The 18,078-nt window shown below is 42.4% G+C and overlaps 2 protein-coding genes across 7 annotated transcripts; both read left to right on the forward strand.

The window, feature by feature from the left end:
* The first annotated feature begins 1,527 nt into the window (after nucleotides 1–1,527).
* Nucleotides 1,528–8,442, forward strand: HYKK (hydroxylysine kinase). Of its 3 annotated transcripts, XM_074601453.1 has the most exons (7): nucleotides 1,528–1,666; nucleotides 2,348–2,459; nucleotides 3,095–3,173; nucleotides 3,481–3,833; nucleotides 4,541–4,683; nucleotides 7,079–7,262; nucleotides 7,979–8,442. In XM_074601453.1, exons 4-7 carry the CDS (start codon nucleotides 3,485–3,487, stop codon nucleotides 8,440–8,442), a joined length of 1,140 nt encoding a protein of 379 aa, XP_074457554.1. In that variant the 5' UTR covers nucleotides 1,528–1,666; nucleotides 2,348–2,459; nucleotides 3,095–3,173; nucleotides 3,481–3,484. The 3 variants fall into 3 exon arrangements, with proteins under 3 accessions (XP_074457554.1, XP_074457556.1, XP_074457555.1); XM_074601455.1 differs by lacking the exon at nucleotides 2,348–2,459 and having other exon boundaries at nucleotides 1,648–1,666; XM_074601454.1 differs by lacking the exons at nucleotides 1,528–1,666; nucleotides 2,348–2,459 and adding an exon at nucleotides 2,807–3,006.
* PSMA4 (proteasome 20S subunit alpha 4) lies at nucleotides 8,407–14,167 on the forward strand. Of its 4 annotated transcripts, none has more exons than XM_074601459.1 (9): nucleotides 8,407–8,458; nucleotides 9,063–9,102; nucleotides 9,369–9,411; nucleotides 10,189–10,351; nucleotides 11,584–11,661; nucleotides 11,894–11,982; nucleotides 12,835–12,965; nucleotides 13,174–13,297; nucleotides 13,770–14,167. In XM_074601459.1, exons 2-9 carry the CDS (start codon nucleotides 9,100–9,102, stop codon nucleotides 13,922–13,924), a joined length of 786 nt encoding a protein of 261 aa, XP_074457560.1. In that variant the 5' UTR covers nucleotides 8,407–8,458; nucleotides 9,063–9,099; the 3' UTR covers nucleotides 13,925–14,167. The 4 variants fall into 4 exon arrangements, with proteins under 4 accessions (XP_074457560.1, XP_074457559.1, XP_074457557.1 ...); XM_074601458.1 differs by lacking the exon at nucleotides 8,407–8,458 and adding an exon at nucleotides 8,626–8,865; XM_074601456.1 differs by lacking the exon at nucleotides 8,407–8,458 and adding an exon at nucleotides 8,725–8,873.
* Nucleotides 14,168–18,078: the final 3,911 nt, after the last annotated feature.

Below are 18,078 nucleotides of genomic sequence, written 5' to 3' on the forward strand. Positions count from 1 at the left end.
TTGTGAAGTGCAATTTCAAGGGATGTGACTTACCTGCAAGTTGTCACCAATATGATGACCAAAGAGTCATCTCTTTTAGGAGACATATGGCGGGTTTCATTACCATAGCAACTACTTTAATTCTGCTGCACTCCTGTGTCTTAAAATCAATGAAAGGCAGCTTTTGAGCTGTGCTTTGGCACCTTTTCCATTCAGCTTTAGGCTACTGCTGCTGCAGTGGGCCCACCCCTAACTATGCCGAGGTCCGTAGCACCTTAGTGAGTTGTGCAGACTGACTCCTGCCCTCAGGATCCGTACGCCCGGAGCGTGGTGGGCGCTGCGAGGAGCAGCATTGCTTATGTCCCCATCTGCTGCTCGTGTGGTAGCTGACTGCCAGCCAAGGTAACGCCTGCCTGCCTGCCTGTGGTAATGTGCCTGTCCCCTCTCCCGCCTGCGGCAGCCAACGCTCAACAGCCCAGTGGCAGAGGGAAGATGTTTAACTTTGGACACCGCTAGGATCCTGGGAGCTGTAGATGGGCAGGAGTGACATCTGCTTTCTGGCAGTGGCGGGTTGTGGCACAGTCAGAGGACTGCTGTGATCACACACAAAACAACCTTGTCCAGTTAGACCTCTTTCTAGTATCCTAAAGCATAGGAGGAAACGTACCTTTTTGAAGAAGTGACTTGGTGTGTTAGACGTATTTAACCTAGACTTTTCTTTCTGGTTTGATTCAGAGAAGAATCTGTTCCAGTTTTTCTAAATGTCTTTCTCTCCTTGTGCCCCTCTTCCTTCCTCCCACTCCCAAACTACAAAGCTTTGGGATAGTGTTGATGTTTATACATTTTACACCTAAGGACATGAAATTATGTATATTAATTATATTTAAGCAACTGCAAATAAATGTCTGCTGTTTAAAGCCAACAGAATAGTGTAAGTTTTAAGTTCAGTAAGTATTGTATAGACATATCTTAAGTTCAGTTGATGATAATTGTGCATAAAAAGTTAACGATGCTGTAAATTATTTTTAATAAAGAAAATTGTATGACAGTTCATGTATGTTACAATCTATTTTGAATAGAGAGAATGGAATACACTTAAAATGGTAATGTAAGTATGTATGAAAGGGTGGGGTGAATAAGGAAAAGGGTGTAATTATGCATGTTTTGTTTCCTCGTTAGGAGTGTCTCACATGTGGGCTTTCAAAGCACGCGTACTTGGTTTAGAGAGAGGTTATCTGTGTTACCTGAGCTACAGATACTAGTTGGGGTGTTGTAACTATGCCAAACACTCTTTGAATAACCTATTTTTTTTCTGCAGAAAAATGTCTAATCTAGAATCTAGATCAAATCCTGCATTAGAGCAAGCTGTTGACTGAGGTTACATTTATGGCACGTAGAGCTTACAGATAGATGGGATCTTCAAAAGTGATTTGGGGGTGTCCGACGCTGGCCCATCTCTGAGGACTGGCTTTTTAGAGGAGGCATTAGACCCAGCCCAGAGACGCTAAATCATTCAAGTCTTATCTTACTTACAGATAAGAGAGGCCAAAGTACCACCGCAGCCCTGTGCGTTGCCTCCCAAACACAGTGTGCTGGCTCGGCAGGAGAAGCCTGGACGGCTGTAGGTGGAAGTCTGTAGGTGCTCAGTCTTGGCACTACTGTCTGGAAGCTAAGGCAGCCTAACGAGGTACAGATCTGAAAAATGCACTGTAATTTTGTTTACAGAGAGAATACGTATATCTGATTTTTTCTGCAACCTGCTATGTATCTTAAAGTCATGAGCATAGCAAGAATGTTTTCCTGCTAGATCAGTTTTGTTCCGGTGAGCTGAACCTTCAGTCAGCCTCCGAAATCAAGAGAGGGAGCCCTGAATATTTTCTGGAGCTCTTTTATTCTTGAAAAGAATTGCTTGTGCTTTCTGGGGGGCTGGGGGAGCGAAGTAGGTAAAAACATGTATGAGTTGGCCAATCACTTCGTTTAGTAACATCTGTTCTGAAACGGGGGGAAATCCAAGAAACTTATATTTGTTTCTTCGGGAAATAGTTTCCCTTTTCTATTTCCCTATTGGATTAAAATAATGCTTTCAAAGTAATGTCTTTAATATTACAAATAACACTGAAATATCGGGACAGAGGATTCTTAATAACTCATTTACTTTAAACCAAGATTTTTGATTTTTTTTTTTTTGTAACTTCAGTAAGCATTTCTAATTCTGTCATAGAGGGACCTCAAATACTGCAGAAGATTACTTTCTTTTTTCTTTTCTATTCTTAGAATTTCGGAAGAGATTTAAATATTGATCTTGAAAGTTAGTATCTGTGGGGGGACTGAGGCTTGTATTATTTTAATTAAGTCTAAAATTCCCTAGGACTGGACAAGCGTTCCCAATCTGAACTCTGGCACAGTCTAAAGGACACCCTGAGAAAGGCGCCTCAGGTTTGCTGCAGGTCAAAACAGCAGATCCTCGGTCAAAGCAGCCGGTAGAGTTTTTGATCTTCTGTGCTGATAAAAGGATTTAAACAAAATGATGAGATGTAAATCTTTGTTTCTCCCGATAGCTGGGGGAGCACGCTTTTTGACTGTTTTCCCCTTCCGACAGGAAGCTGTCGGTTTTCTGCCCCCTCAGGCTGAATGAACACAAACAGAGCAGCGCTGTGCGGCCGAGCAGGCAGCCGCCGCCCGCCGTGCCCGCCGCAGGGAGCGCTGCGGCCCCGGCACGGCTCGCCGCCGCTCCTGCTGCCCGCCGGGAGGCTCCCGGGCCCGGCCAGTGCGGGGGCCGAAGGGCCCGGCCCGGTTCGGCGGCCTCCCCGCGGTCCCCCGGCCGCCGGGGGCAGCGGCCGGGCCCGTCGCGCTGCCCCGCCGGGGGGCTGGCGAGCGGGGGTGCCGGCGGGGTCCCGGGCAGGCGGCCGCCCTCCGGGAGTCCGCGGCGGGACAACGGTGTCGCGGCGCCCGCAGGGTCCAAGGGTCGCTCCTCTGCAGAGCGGGGGCCGCGGCTCGGCGCTGCCAGACCCGTGCGAGCGGCTGTGGGTTTGTTCTGAATTCCTACCGCGGGAACGCTGAAGCGCACATCTACTGGAACACTGACATCTACTAAAATGTTTCTTGTCTTTTGCAGACGCGAATTTAGAACTTCCTGGACCAAGATTCATCAGCTCTCTTCCTTAGGAAATCATTCCTTGTTGGCAACATACCAGGTTAGGCTATTAACTAATAGGAAATTAGTTAATAAGAATACTCCTAGTTAATAAGCTTTCCATGTCTAGTTGTTCTGAACAGATTGAGCGTACCTCTGTAGAAGACTCTCTTGAGGGGGGGCTGCAGACTAAGTAGTTGACAAGAAGCTGTGATGTAAGAAACCTGGGCTGGCTTAGCAGGCTTTTTTTTCCTGTTCAGTAGACGTAGGAAACTCCTCTCCAGTACCCGAATGCATTTTGTTGCAGTAATTGCTGCTTTTGGTGTCAGAATACAGATAAGATCATCCAGCTTCTCTTTTCCTCCTAGAGACATGATGTCTTCTGGAAACAACTGCCAACCCCAGTCATTGACCAAACCGGCACTTAGTGAAAAAGAAGCAACGGAATTGGTTGACAGGGTGTTTGGATTAAAGGTGTCTGGGATCAGGCCGCTCCCCAGTTACGATGATCAGAATTTCCACGTGCGTGTGTCAAGAAACAAAGGTGCGGCTGAAGGTGCTGACGAGTATGTCCTCAAAATCACCAATTCAGAAGACAGCCAGGAGCCTGACCTCATTGAAGCGCAGACCCAGGCCATGATGTTTCTCAGCGCTGAAGGCTTCCCTTCAGCTACGCCTTGTCTTACAAAGGATGGTAACATCATGTCTCTGGAGGCAGGAGGTGAGCAATTCCAAGCACCTTTACTGCCTTCAGCTTGCTAGATGGCATTCCGTATATTTACTACAGTAAAACTTTAGCCTTATATTTAAATATATGGGGATATATATCAGGTCACCTGTATGTCCACCCATACTAGTCCAAACTTAAAATACCAGAAGCAAAACAAGTCAAAGAGAGTAATAATTAACTATGAAAACACTTAGGAAATAACTTCAGTGTGATGAATTCGAGAAAACTTTGACCTGACCTGCTCCTGCACAAGAAAAGGGGGGAAAAAAGCCTCATTGACTAAATGATGTTACAAATTATTTGCCTACAGAATGGTGTAAAATATTATTCTAGCTCATCTATGATGCCAGAACAAATTGCTTTAACAGCAACTGGAAGAAAGATTGTGTTGACAGTTTGCTTTTATTTTCACTGTAACTTCCATACAAAAGCTGGGATTCCCAACACCTCCTGTTCCGCTGCAAAACCGGTGGCTGCAAGCACCGGGGGGGTCCACATCCTGCACAGTTTACAAGTGTGTTAAGGTTTGCGCATCATCGTACAACATTCTGGTAAACCAAATCTTTGAATGAAATCTGTTTATCAGCTACCTCTGATGACTTCTACACTGAGATAAACCTTTTTTGCCTCTTGCATTAAGTAATAATACTCAGTAGCGTGTATCAAAGCGACTGACTGCACCTCTCTCTGCTTGTTAGATACGGGACCTGGGAACAAAAAGTACATGGTCAGACTGCTGACTTACCTGCCAGGCATGCCTGTAGCAAAAATTGCTACAAACGCGCAGATTCTCTATGAGATTGGTAAGCTCGCTGCCAGTTTGGATAAAGCTCTCTCGGAGGTGAGTTTTCCTTGCTCCGGCCTCACAGACGTCTTTCTCAAATCATTCCTCCTCTGTATTTCTTCTTGTGGTTGCTGTCTGCTTTCCTGATCTGCAAAATTGAGGTTGGTGAATGCAGATGTCAGTTTAACTCATCTTTCAGGTGCCAGCCTCCAGGCTGGCTGTTACTAAAGCATTTCCCCAAGTAACGTCACCAGTTGGTGCTTATGGCTTGGTACTGGTGATCCTTCTGCAATGCAGTTTAGTACCATGAACAGGGGGATAAGGATTTCTTTTTGCTTATGCAAAACTCCCCTGTTTGGTGTTTCAAACCTGGCAAATAAGGAGAGTGAACCCTAGGCTGCCTGAATTAGAAGCGTGTAAAGCTTGTTTTAAAGCATTTTTGAATAATGCACATCAGGCATAGCTGGCTGATCTGTTATTTTGAATTCATTTTGACTTGCTCTATTTCTGCTGGTCATAAGAACTGTGACCATTTAACATTGGTAGCAGTTGGTTCCTTCCCTACAATACCAGCTGTGCTAATGAACAGAGATTTGTGACACTTCTCTCATTTGCACTGCCCCAAGTCAAATCATCTTAATGCAAAGTAACAGTTCTTTCTTTACGCTGTAATTATACAGGATAATAAAGCTGATAACTCAGCCAGTAATTAAGTTTGATACGTAAAAGAACTCTTGCATTATTTATTGCCTTTCATTAACCTTTCCTTCTCAATGTTCTGGCTACTGGCTTCAGACAGTTACGAAATGTGAATTGCCAGCTTTACGAACCGCATTCTTTAATTACAAGAGCATTTTTCAATTGGGAAAGATTATTTACTGTTGCTTCCCAACACTGGTCACGCTCTTATAATGCGATTAGAACAATTTATAAAGACCAGATAGTCTCAAAATATGACTGTGACTTGTCCTACCAGAGAGGAAATAGTTGATGAAGAAAGAAAATTTTGATGGAATAGGCTCTTTGTGCCCTTAACATACGGATTATCATCTACCAAGGTTTGTCATTTAAAAGAAAGAAAATTGCAATCATTTCTGTCAAAACTTCAAAATATCATTGACACTAAAAATAATACCTAAGGTGTGAGGTTTTCTGATTACAGATCAGAAAATACAGCCTGTCTTTTCTAGCCAGTTCATTTACTTTGTCCACTTAATAGCAAAGCAATGTGCTGTGCTGTGTTTTGTGCACAAAATAGTATTCCCCCACGTTCTCGGGGGGGAATACTATTTTTGCCTGGATGTGCCTCTCATCCTCTGAATGGAAATAAGTTAAGTTTATGGCTGCAAAGTGACTGTCCATGGCTTTACAGTAACAAGGGCTCGTGACTTTTTATTACCCTTCACACACCTGGTATCTCATTTACAGCTTGCTGGAATATCTGATTTGTGCTGGGGAGATTGCAGGGGTTGGTTACCAGCCGGCATTCTCCCTACCACTGTGGTGCTTTACATAGCACTAGGGACCCTGTATTGTGATTTTTGGTGTAGGCTTCATCGTGTTCCTTACTTTTTCATACACGGTTCCAGTTTTGACTATCATTTAGCTATCTTTCAGAGCCGTAATTACAAGCATGGTTTTCTTTCTAAGAGGAAGCCAGCCACTCTTGTGGGAAGTGTTTTTTTTATTTGCCCTGTGCACTGGTAGAATCCAGCCCACAAGCCAACTTAATAAGCATTAGAGGATTCAAGGATAAGCGTGGTATGCCGTGGGAGAGATGCTCTTCCTCCCTGAATGTCACTTCTGAAACTACCTTTTTCATCTGCTAGTGAGAGAGAGGTTAGGGACCTTGTTTAAAAATTTAGGCTACCTGGATGCACAGGGGCAAATTTTTGTAAGAACAAAGCTCTGCCCAGTGTCTCCATAAAGTGCTTCTGTCCTCAGGACTTTTCACGTACCAGCTGATCCTAAGGCTTGTCCCCAGAAGCTGCCACCTTTAAATGCAGAGAGCGTGCCTGTTCCCGGCCCAACGGCAGGCTTTGTGTCTCTCCTGCTCTCACAGCTTTCTGTAGCGCCAGCTGTGCAGTGCGGGCTCTGCCAGTGTGCGACTCTGGCCTTGGCGAGGCATCAAAGGTGCTACATAATGGCACATTACAGAAAGTCAGTATCGATTTTAAATTACTGAAGTGACCAATGACTTAAGATAATCTTTTTACCTAAAGAATGGAGAAAAAAACATTTGGGTTCTATGTAGATATTAAGATGCTTGCCTTAATCATTCTTCAGGTTATTATTTTACTTGATGATACAAAGCAATGGTCAAAGTCACAGTGCTTTTCAGTGAGTCTCATTAGGAACCTGTTAAAGTTAATAGCGGCTTTGAATCAAGCCCTTTAATCGTAAAACCAGGGGTTTTACTTATGGCTTATTTTATCTTGTGCTTTTTCCAAAGAAATTCCATCATCCATCAGTAAAAAGTCTGCATCGAGGTCAGTTCATTTGGAACCTGGCAAACGTTCCCCTTCTAGATCAGTACGTTTATGCCTTGGGCCAGAACAAATACCGTGAAGTTGTGGAACAAGTTATTGAGCAGTTTAAAGGGAAAGTAATCCCCAAGCTGAGCAGTTTTCGAGCCTGTGAGTATTGTATTCTTGTTGTAATTATGTTGAACGGAGACACTGAAATTTCTTACAGGAGTTTGGGTCTGTGGAAAAGGCAAAAAAAAAGGAAGAAAGAAGAAAAAAAGTCTCCTTTATTCCTAGCTAGACATGTACAAATATTGTGCTGAATGAACACAGCGCAGAATAAGCCAGGAGGAATGTGCTGTCCAGAGTCAGGTTCAGTTCTTGATCTTTCTGATGAGTTTGCTTTCAGTTAAGGTGATGATTTTCATGCTGTTGTATCAGCTTAATAAGCGTATATGAAGCATATATGGAGTCCACTGCTTCCTTTCGTAAAGGCCCAAATAACTATTTAATCATATTTCTGCAATTCAACTCACGTTGATGTTGATGATAATTTGACAATTTGATAATTTGAAAGCTGCTATTCTGTGTTGGAAAAACACTGTAGCCTGTCACAGGTAGTACCAGCCCAGAGTAAGATCTCGTAACGCTCCCTTTATCAATTGCTCTCTGGTCACCTGTTAGTGGGGTTGGAGGTTCCAAGGAAGCAGTAAGGCCGTGAAAGGTAACGCTTGGTGCTGAGGGAGGCTAGTATGATTTGGTAGTTAGGTGTTTGAGCCTCTGTGCATCTTTTCAAAGCTGTTTCGCTAAGAAATGGGCGGGGGGGGAAAGTTAGATTTTGTTGTTTAGGAATTATTAAATACTGTTTCTATTTCTTCTGTGCTTAGGTATCAATCATGGAGATCTGAATGACCACAACATTCTAGTAGACTCCAGTTCTGCTTCCCTGGAGAATCCTCAGTACAGAGTGTCAGGCATCCTGGATTTTGGCGACATGAGTTATGGGTATTATGTATTTGAAGTCGCAATAGCCATCATGTACATGATGATTGAGAGCCCAGATCCGCTGAGCGTTGGGGGGCACGTTCTGGCAGGGTTTGAAAGCGTGGTGCCCCTCACAGAGGAGGAGAGAGGTGCCCTGTTTCTCTTGGTGAGCGGGAGGTTTTCCCAGTCCCTCGTCATAGCAGCCCACACGGCCCTGCTGTACCCAGAGAACAAGGAATACCTCATGATCACAGCCAAAACCGGATGGAAACACTTAATGACAATGTCTGAGGTGGGCCAAGAAGCTGTAGAGAAGACGTGGTTTGAGACTGCCGCAGCATATACCAACGGCGCACCCGCACAGTAGATCGGCGGCTGCTGAGGTACTCGCAGGGTGACACCCGGCCCTGTTGCAATAAAGGCGGCGCTGCCTGCGCTGGAGCGCGTCCTCCGACATCTGTGGGCGCCAGGGGCAGGGCGGGGGTCACCGTCCCCGCCTGAGGGAGGGCTCTCCGGGCTGCGGCGGGGGGCGGGCCGTGCCGCCGCTCCTCACAGCGCCGCGGGGGCGTGCGGCCGAGCCGTTAGGGCGGGCGGCGCGCGGCCCCTCCCACGGGCGGTGGGGGAAAGGGTCGGCGGGCCCCGCCCCAGCCTGGCACGCGGCAGCGCGCAGGCGCGGCGGCCATTTCCGACGCAGCGGTGAAGGTTTGGGCGCGGCCGTAGCGCCCGGTTCTTCCCCCTCCGCGCGGGACCCGCTCGCTCTCCCCGGCCGATCGGCCCCCTCCGGCCTGCCGTGAGTGAGTGAGTGCGGGCGGGCGCGCTGGGGGGAGCGGGGCGGGCCCCTGCGCGCCGCGAGAGGTGGCGGGGCCCTCGCCTCCCGCCGCGGCGGGGATGACTCTGCAGTGCGGCCGCGGCGGCGGCGGCGGCGCCCTCTGCGGCCGGGGCCGGGGCCCGGCGGCGCCGGTTAACGTGCGTTGTGCTGTCTTGCAGGCCGCGTCCCTCCTGCCCGCAGCGCGTCCCCGGCACGATGGTGAGTGGCAGCCGCGGGCCGGGCCCGCCCCCCCGGGGCTTTGCCGGGGCGGGGGCGCGGCGGAGGGGCCCCGGGGGTGCGGGCTCGGCGGGGAGCGGGGGCTGGGCCCGCCGGTGTAAGGGCAGCGCGTTCCCCTGTCACCCGGGTGCCGGACCGAGGTCACGCAGCGATTGGGGTTTGATGTGCGGCTCCGAGCATCGCTAATTTTAGAATGTTGCTTTCTGACAAGAGAACGATGATATTTAACGAGCTGTTGCTTTTTGCAGTCTCGAAGATATGACTCCAGAACTACCATATTTTCTCCAGAAGGTATTTTTTTAACCCCACACTTTCAAGTAAACTCTCACTGTTCTATCCAGCTTCTCAAAACTAAGTAACAAACTGCTTGTATAAAGGTTGGTTGTTTACAGCATGTTTCCATCCATATATGATTTACAGAAATCATATTTACCCACTAGAAGTGGGTACCTACCTAGAAGTAGCTCCCAATTCTGTAAGGACACCAAGGGCCCAAAGTGGAGACTTCCAAATTCATTCTAATTCAAGCAGTAATGAACCGTACCCCATTAGTAGGTAATATCACCTGCCATGGTTTGAGCAAATCTTCACTGTTTGTCTTTTGTTTGAGTATGGATGGGTTTTGTCACTGCTCCTCCCCGAGAACGCAAATCCTGCTGGTGCAATCACACCTCTCCTTGGTACTCTTAAGGACGTGCCAGCCATGTTTTCCTGTTTCATACATGGGATGGACTCTTGTGTCAAATATTTTCTTTGATTATTGAAAGCCCATTTTGGCTCATTCTACTGCAGTAGAGAGTTCTGTAGATTTTTTTATTTTTTTAATGTAAAATGTTTTTTTTCCCCACATTGGCAATGCCCTGTATTACCTTATCCAGATCTGTAGATTTTCCTTCTCTGACTCCTTCCTCCTTTTCAGCCAATTAATTTACTATCAACTGGTAATAGACTGAAGAAGTAAGACTCAGTTGTCCAATGAGTGTGTCAGATTCTTGCAAATTTAAGTCACCTTGTGTACTTGGTCTTATCCAGTGTTACTTTTTTGATGTTGCTATAAATCCTCTCCAGGTCGCTTGTACCAGGTTGAGTATGCAATGGAAGCAATCGGACATGCAGGTACTTGCTTGGGAATTCTAGCAAATGACGGTGTTTTGCTAGCGGCAGAGAGACGCAACATTCACAAGCTGCTTGATGAAGTTTTTTTCTCAGAGAAAATATACAAACTTAATGAGTAAGTTGAAATGATGATCAGATGTCCAGTGATGTAATCAGTAATGAAACACTGCTGTTCTTCAGACATTTTTAGCACTGAACCTGGTGTTATTTTATTTAAAGTGTTAGTATTCTTTTTCTTCAGTGTTTTAGACAGGTATGACTAGTTTTTTGGTTCTTCCCCATACAAGGCAATGTTATTGCAGCACTTCAGAAAATTGGGAATGCTCAGTTTTACAAAATACCATTTAGTGGGGTAGGATTCTTTAGAATCCATACAAAAATCCCCATAGTATTTCAGCTCAGCATCCTTTTCTAAGTTTTTGGGGTTTTTTTGTGATTCAAAGACAACAAGATAATTAGGTAAAACATGTCTGAAGTTTCTTTGCCACAGTTGTAGCAGAGATGACAGATCTCCCCATTACGACTTCCTTTTTAGCTCTCTGGAAGTTAAATTTGTGATGTCGGAGCAGAAAGTGTTATGGATTATGCACTCTTGCCTATAAGGGAGGTAGAGCTTCATCCTTGCCAGAAGGTGCAAATGGCTTTTGATCCTGTCAGCCTTCAATTCAGTGCCGATCTTGCAAGCAGCTGAACTGCAGGAAGCGCTGGATTTTCAAGGAGGCTGCGTAACAGTGCACCAGAGTAGTTGCCTAGGCCAGCCCTTCTCTTAAGTTCAATTGGAAAAAATAACCTGGATTATTTTTCTTGAATCCTTTCTGTGTAGTGAAAGCTTTGTAGCAATATCACATTGGGCAAAAGGGATCTTAAATTAAAAGCCAATGAAACAATCAAGGACTTGATGCGTTTATTTTTCTTATGATCAAGTTGAGATCTCTAAGTTTTGGTTACACAAAGGCAGTGTGTCAGCCAGCACCTTCCACTGAAGTGAAGGCCTGTACGGCTCCTTTGGTACACTGGTCTGCTGTGTCAGACACCTCTATGTAGCTGATAGCTCTCATCAAGCCAGTCGAGACTTAATCATCTTTGGCATGAACCTCTTCTCAGAACTACACATTTAATGAACATACTGACCCGCTAACTTTTGGCTCTCCACCTCTGCTCTTACGGAAAGGTTACATACTTTTGATGTACCCTAAAGGCAGGAGCTGATGAACCACTTTCATATGGCAGCTATGTAGTTTTGATGAAAAAGGCCCAACAGCAGGTGTTCTTCAGCTGCAATATGAAGATGTTAATGCTTGCTGGCGATTGATAGGAATTCAGTTAATTGGTGTGCTTCTGTTGCAGGGACATGGCTTGCAGTGTTGCAGGAATAACTTCAGATGCCAATGTTCTAACAAATGAACTGAGACTGATTGCGCAGAGGTAGGTCTGCTCACAGTTAACATGGTTTTACTTGCCTGCAATGTCAGATTCAGTTCTGTTGATGTATTAAATCAAAACGAACATGTGTTCAGTAGAGCAGAAGTAGACTGTTTGAAATAAAGCAGCTAGATCAAAGAGGGTCTAACTCAGAAGCTTGTTTCTTGTTAAATGTGATACAGGATACTGTCAGGAAAACAAATTTTGAAAACTGTTTTTTTCTCTTTCGTATTAGGTATTTGTTACAATATCAAGAGCCCATTCCTTGCGAACAGCTGGTAACAGCACTATGTGATATCAAGCAGGCTTATACGCAGTTTGGAGGTAATGAAGTGTGATGAACCGTTGTGCTTTTAAATGTCTAAAGAATTATTCTGTTCCATAATTTTTCTTCTGTAACAAGTTATACCAGGAAAAACAATGGCCAAATTTAAGGAGGGGATGGGTAGTCGTGGTTACTGTTTTGCTACTGAAGGTGCTACTTCTTAGTGATTGAGAAATTGATGGCTGAGATTCTGGCCCATTGCACAGAATGCTTTGAGTGTTTTTTCGATTTAGTGAATGTCTTCCAAAGACCAGCAGAGAATTGTTTGCTATGTAACCTTTCAACATTTTGGGCCCATCCAGCATAATGGCACAATGAATCACAAATAAGACACTACGTAGGGGTATCAATATTGTAACACTTCAAAAAAATAGTATTTCTGTGTATCAAGCAACATGTTAGGAAATGTAAATACTTGTAAATGTATGTAAATATCACCTTAGTACGTGAACTGATGATTCTGGTATTTTAAGTATGTGTAGTGTGAAAGAATGACCCTTTGAGGTACCTGGCTTTTGACTCTGTTAAGTTATATGCTTTAACAGCTAAGCTACTTACTTTAAGTATTAAGTTTTGATTTAAAGTCCTAAGATGATAAATTACAATTTGTAGAGACAGAAACGAGCTGTTCTTAGGGTTAAATGAAATAAACCTCTGCTGTCGGCCCCCTCCCCCCCCAGCATGACTTAAAAAGAGATGCCGGCGTGCTTATCTCAAGCAACAGAGCAGAACAGTCTGTTAAATCCTAGTTCAGAGGAGGAGATTTGAAAAAGGAAATCAAAGAAAATAATTGTCACTCATGACCAATCTTGTTACTAAATTTAGATTGCTAATTGCCTTCTTTTCAACAGGAAAACGTCCTTTTGGTGTTTCACTGCTGTATATTGGCTGGGATAAGCATTATGGATTTCAGCTGTATCAAAGTGATCCTAGTGGAAATTATGGAGGCTGGAAAGCTACATGCATTGGGAATAATAGTGCTGTAAGTTCTGTTTTTTTACCTCTCAAAGTCAAGCAAAAAAAAAAAGCATAAATTGCACTGTACTAATTAAACTGAGTTGTTGATTACTAGTGCAGAGTAGAAATAGGTAGAAGCACTGATGTTAATCGTGTATAGATATTATCTGGCAAAAAGCAACTGTTTGGTTGATTGCCCAAAGATACCGTTTTAATTTCTGTGAAATTTATAGGCAGCTGTGTCAATGCTAAAGCAAGACTACAAAGAAGGAGAAATGACCTTAAAGACTGCGCTTGCATTAGCCATTAAGGTTCTAAACAAAACCATGGATGTCAGCAAACTCTCTGCAGAGAAAGGTAAGCAGTTTGCTAATACGGGATAACACCCTTTGCTCAAAAAAAGAAAATTTAGTGAATGTATATGCACTAGATGTGTTTTTTGGGTTTTTAGATATCATGTGAAAAATGTTTTTAGAAGGTGCAGCAGCTCTTAGCCTTAGCCTCTCTAAGAGGCATATAGATGTTGAGGGTGATCCACCTCGGTCAGCTGCAGGGGCTAGACTGCAGCGTAGAGATGGCAGGCGCATTGGTGCGGTAGCAGGAATGGCTGTGTGTCTGGTGGAAGAATGACTGGAGAGGTATTAACGTGCTTGTGTTCGCTGCTGCAGAGAGGACTGCTGCCGTCTGGCTCACCAGTCAGGTCTCTTTGTAGAGGCAGGACAAGAGCCTTCTGCTTCATTGTCAGTTGTCACCGCAAATCTTACCCTTCTGATGATTGCTCTGCCTAAAGGACAAAATGTAACGCTGCTGTCTGTTCCATATGTTTCAGTTGAAATTGCAACACTGACAAGAGAGAACGGAAAGACAGTAATAAGGGTTCTGAAGCAAAAGGAGGTGGAACAGTTGATAAAACAACATGAGGAGGAGGAAGCAAAAGCTGAACGTGAAAAGAAGGAAAAAGAACAAAAAGAGAAGGATAAATAGAATATGAAATCAAGCGTTCTGTAGATAATATAGGACCTGCTTCAGTAAAAGACAGTCTGGATTTCTGTTTTGTAGAAGCCTACAAATATGCCATGGAGGACCCAGAATTACTTTTGATGAACCAGGTCCTTAAAGATAATTAGTTTACTGCTCCTTACATCGACCAATAATTGCTTTAATTCTTGAACACTCTATTTCTTTCATCTTCTATTTTTTATTATGGAATAAAATTTAAGAAGAATAGTGATGAGTGTCTTTATTTCCTCAGTAATGCCTGGATATGCACAATCTTGAGGGATTTAATCGCTTTAAACCATTAAAACAAGGTATATGCTAGTTGGTAAAGAACAAATATGGTGTTAGAATTGTTAGAATTTTGTGTGTATGTGTGGGCTTTCCTTTTAAAGTAGTGAAAAGGGCTCCTAAGTTTGAAAAATTATTTCACAAATACAGAATTAAAGTGTGCTGGCATGCCAAGTTTTAATTTTGGCCTATTGTGTTCTATAACAGGCTATGTCAAACTGATGGTCTTGCAAGCAGTAGTGTTTTAAACATGCTCTGGAGCAAGTGTGTTCAATTTATCATAGCCTTTCATGAGTGCATGTGTTTTCTAAGAAATGAATCATATAAACACTAGCTATATAGTCACACAAACTAGAAAGACATTCTACAAAGGCCATGTGAAAATGTTAAGCTATCTCGTCAAAATACAAATAGGTAAATAAAATAGTGCATGATTTTAAGACATGTTGACTATTTAGCATTTTATCCTGGAAGGAAATTGAGATGTTTTATATTTAGTTCAGTGTTGCTGATATTTCCCCAGAGAATTCGGTTCCCTTCTCTGACAGATAACAGTCTAGAAAATGAAACAGTTAATCACTTGAGAAATCATATTTGCGCATTAGAAATTACAATAATTTTTGTTCAGGGTGTGCCTATACTGAATGCAAAATATCATAGTTTTCAGATTAACAAAAATCTCTTCTAGTTCTGGAAAAAAAAAATGATCTGAAGTTAACAGAGGAGATGGAAACAAGTTACTGAAAATTATTTTGCACCCTTTCAGTTATCAAAAGCAAACTGAAAAGCTCACTCGAGTGACATGCTTAAATGAGAGTCTACCTGCTGAATTTCAAACTGACACTGGTATTACAGTTCCCTTGTGTGGACCCTGGATTGTGTCTATCTTGTAGTTTTTTGATTTGTGGGTGGGCTTTTTTTTGTTGTTTTTTTTTGTTTTGTTTTGTTTTTCCCCCAAAGGACATCTGGTGTTTACAAGGTTTTAATATGACCATTTAAAGAAACACAGTGAATCCATGGAGTGTTTTTTTTAATCTATCCCAGACATCTTTGATAAAATGTACTTTGTCAACATGGCTAGAAATGACCCACAGTCTCAGCAAAACCCATATTTGAGCTCATTGCTGTACAATACACTGTCAAGAACAGAGGAAGGAATCTGACTTGAGGTGTCTCTGCTGCAGCTTGGGTAGAGGCACTGCACTCGCTTCGGCAACCTGTGTGCAGACAGCGGTGTGGGGTGGTGGGGGTTCTGTGCAGGCTGCAGGACCTGCTTGTTTATTTTCTAAGTCTCAGTGCAAGCCAATTGCTTTAGTCTTCTGTACTGAACTTAGGCAGTACTTTCTTAGTATTCAAATTTTATAGCTAATAAAAGTTAGACCGAGTTTTATTTGCACCTTGTGCAACAGTAGATCTTCCAAATAACGTAGGAATGGTATTTCATGTAACAAGTCCTGAATAGTTGCAGAGAACACGTAATGGGTAAGATTTAATCTCCATTATAAAGGGTTGTATAAATACCTCAAGCTCTATTTTTATGTTGAAAATTCAGTGCTCAATCTTCTTATTTTTTGATACCACGAATGCAATATATCGGCATCTTTTGCAGATTTCTAGATCACTGATGGTGGTTATAAAAGTGCTTGGAATATGCCCTAAAAGCAGCAATGCCAAAATGGAGTTTTTTCTAACTTCTCAAAGATCATTTGAAACAAAACGTGATAGACTCCAGCAATGCTTTCTGTCTGCTAGGAAACCGTTAGAGCACCTGAGTCTGGATTCATCAGTGTATATAAATCATGCAAGGCAATTTGCTTAGTGTACTAGTAGGAGTAGTATTAGATAGCTTAGGATATAGATTTATTAAAATATTTTTTCGTAAATGGTTCTAACAAAGAGGGGATAACAAATATACTTGGATCTTTGTTTAAAGAATTACCAATAGCATTTCTTTGCCAAACACTGCATCATTTGCCTGGTAAAGGAGAACTTTTTAGATACCGTAATAAGCAAAAGTCGAAATGATTTAAATTTTCTGATCTGTACTGCATTATTTATTGAAGCATTGTGATAAGTTGTGTAGTTACACTACATTTTGATACATCTATTTATTTAAAGGTTTTGTGTACCCAAGTAAAAGTATTGTCAAATACTTTACGAGTATAATCTTTGAACAATAATTACCAGTCTAATTTAAAAAATTCTATCTTTACTGAGTGCCATTAATAGCCGATTGTGAGATGAGTCTCAGTTACTGCCTTGGAATAGGCAAGTAACCGTAGCTGGCATTCATATCCAAGATGTACAGTAAAGTTCTGCTAAACTAAATTTAATTTCTGATTCTTTTCTGCATTTGAACCTAGGACACTAAGCAAATGCTGGAGATCTTTTTTTAGTGACTAGAATCTTCCTGGGACATCCTTACACTAATGGAAGTTCCTTACCTGTTTTTCCTAGAAATAGAGCAGCGTTTGGCTGCATAGGCCTATTGTGTTGATTCTGGCTTTGTGTGTTTAAAAAAAAAATAATAAAAAAATCACCACTATCTGTGCCTTTACTGGGAGTGGTTTGGGGATAAGTCGTAAGATCAGAAAAATGATTTTGGCGATACATTTGAGTTGTCTTTGCTAATCAAAATGATCTTCCTGTTCTTTGTATGTTTTTTTGGTGTACGTAGTGTTTACGTAGAGTTTGCAGTGTATTACGTAAGTATTTAAAATATTTAGCTATTGCTGTGGATTAAATGTTAACACCATAACTTCATGTGGTGCTGTGGAAGGTGACAGATTTTTCAAATTAGTTAAACGTATTTACTTGAAACTGTTTGCATATTATGATGTTAGTAAACTTAAAGACTGGATAGTTTATATCTCACTTGAGTGCATGATAGAACTTGTTAGGGCAAGTATTCCCAACCTGCCTAACAAATTACGCAAGTTGTCCTAACAAATTGTAATGTGGTTTGTTATTCTAAGTAGTTTAAGAGATAATGAAACTACTGCTTCTCCGGTAATACCTGTGCTGTCTCTTGCATCTGTCAGTGTTTAAAAAATGAGTTAGCTTGTTTTCTAGATGACTGTATTCCGTTCAAATAAAGTCAAATTAACTTCTAAGACTGCTTCTTATGAGACTTACTGTCTTATGCACTGGAAGACAGAAGATTCCTTTAGGTATGCTTCCTTATTCATCCAAATGTTTTTACTTGTCAGAGTTATTAAAGCACCCAAATTAAGATGATAAACAAAGGGTTGTGTTAAATTTGACGTCTACTTCTGTTTTGTTATGGATTCCCAAGGTAATTATTTATTCTTTCTGTTCATAATTTTAAAATTAGGGACAATGCTTCTCCACTGTGTTGCGCGAATACATATATTAATGATTACAAGGTGTTCATATTAGTGGTTTTAGAGGCTACAGAACTGTACGTGATGCATGATAACATAGCTAAGTGTATACAAGACAGCTATCTAAGTCCAAGAAGTTAATACACTCGGGTACTTCATACGTGAGACAAATGATGTAGCCTCAGACTAGATGAGATTCTAGGACTTACTTAAATGTCTTCCATTTTCTTTAAAGAATATTTTCCATTACAGTTTTTCTGTAGTAAAAGTTGTCCTCATTTTCAAGTTTTAATTGCAGTTATTTCTATTACAATATGAAAACCCGCTAAAATAACTTGATCTGAGAGTACCCTTCACTGGTTATATAGCTCTTGGCTTTAATCTGGAGAAAATTCAGCTTCACAAAAATTTTTTTAGAATATTTCTGATTTTACAAAGAGAACTGAGCAGCTTGCTATTTTTATCTGTGATTAATTTGGCATTTGGCTTTCCAGTTAAAGTACTCTT

Source organism: Larus michahellis, chromosome 9, assembly GCF_964199755.1.
Source record: "Larus michahellis chromosome 9, bLarMic1.1, whole genome shotgun sequence".
NCBI classification, from domain to species: Eukaryota; Metazoa; Chordata; class Aves; order Charadriiformes; family Laridae; genus Larus; species Larus michahellis.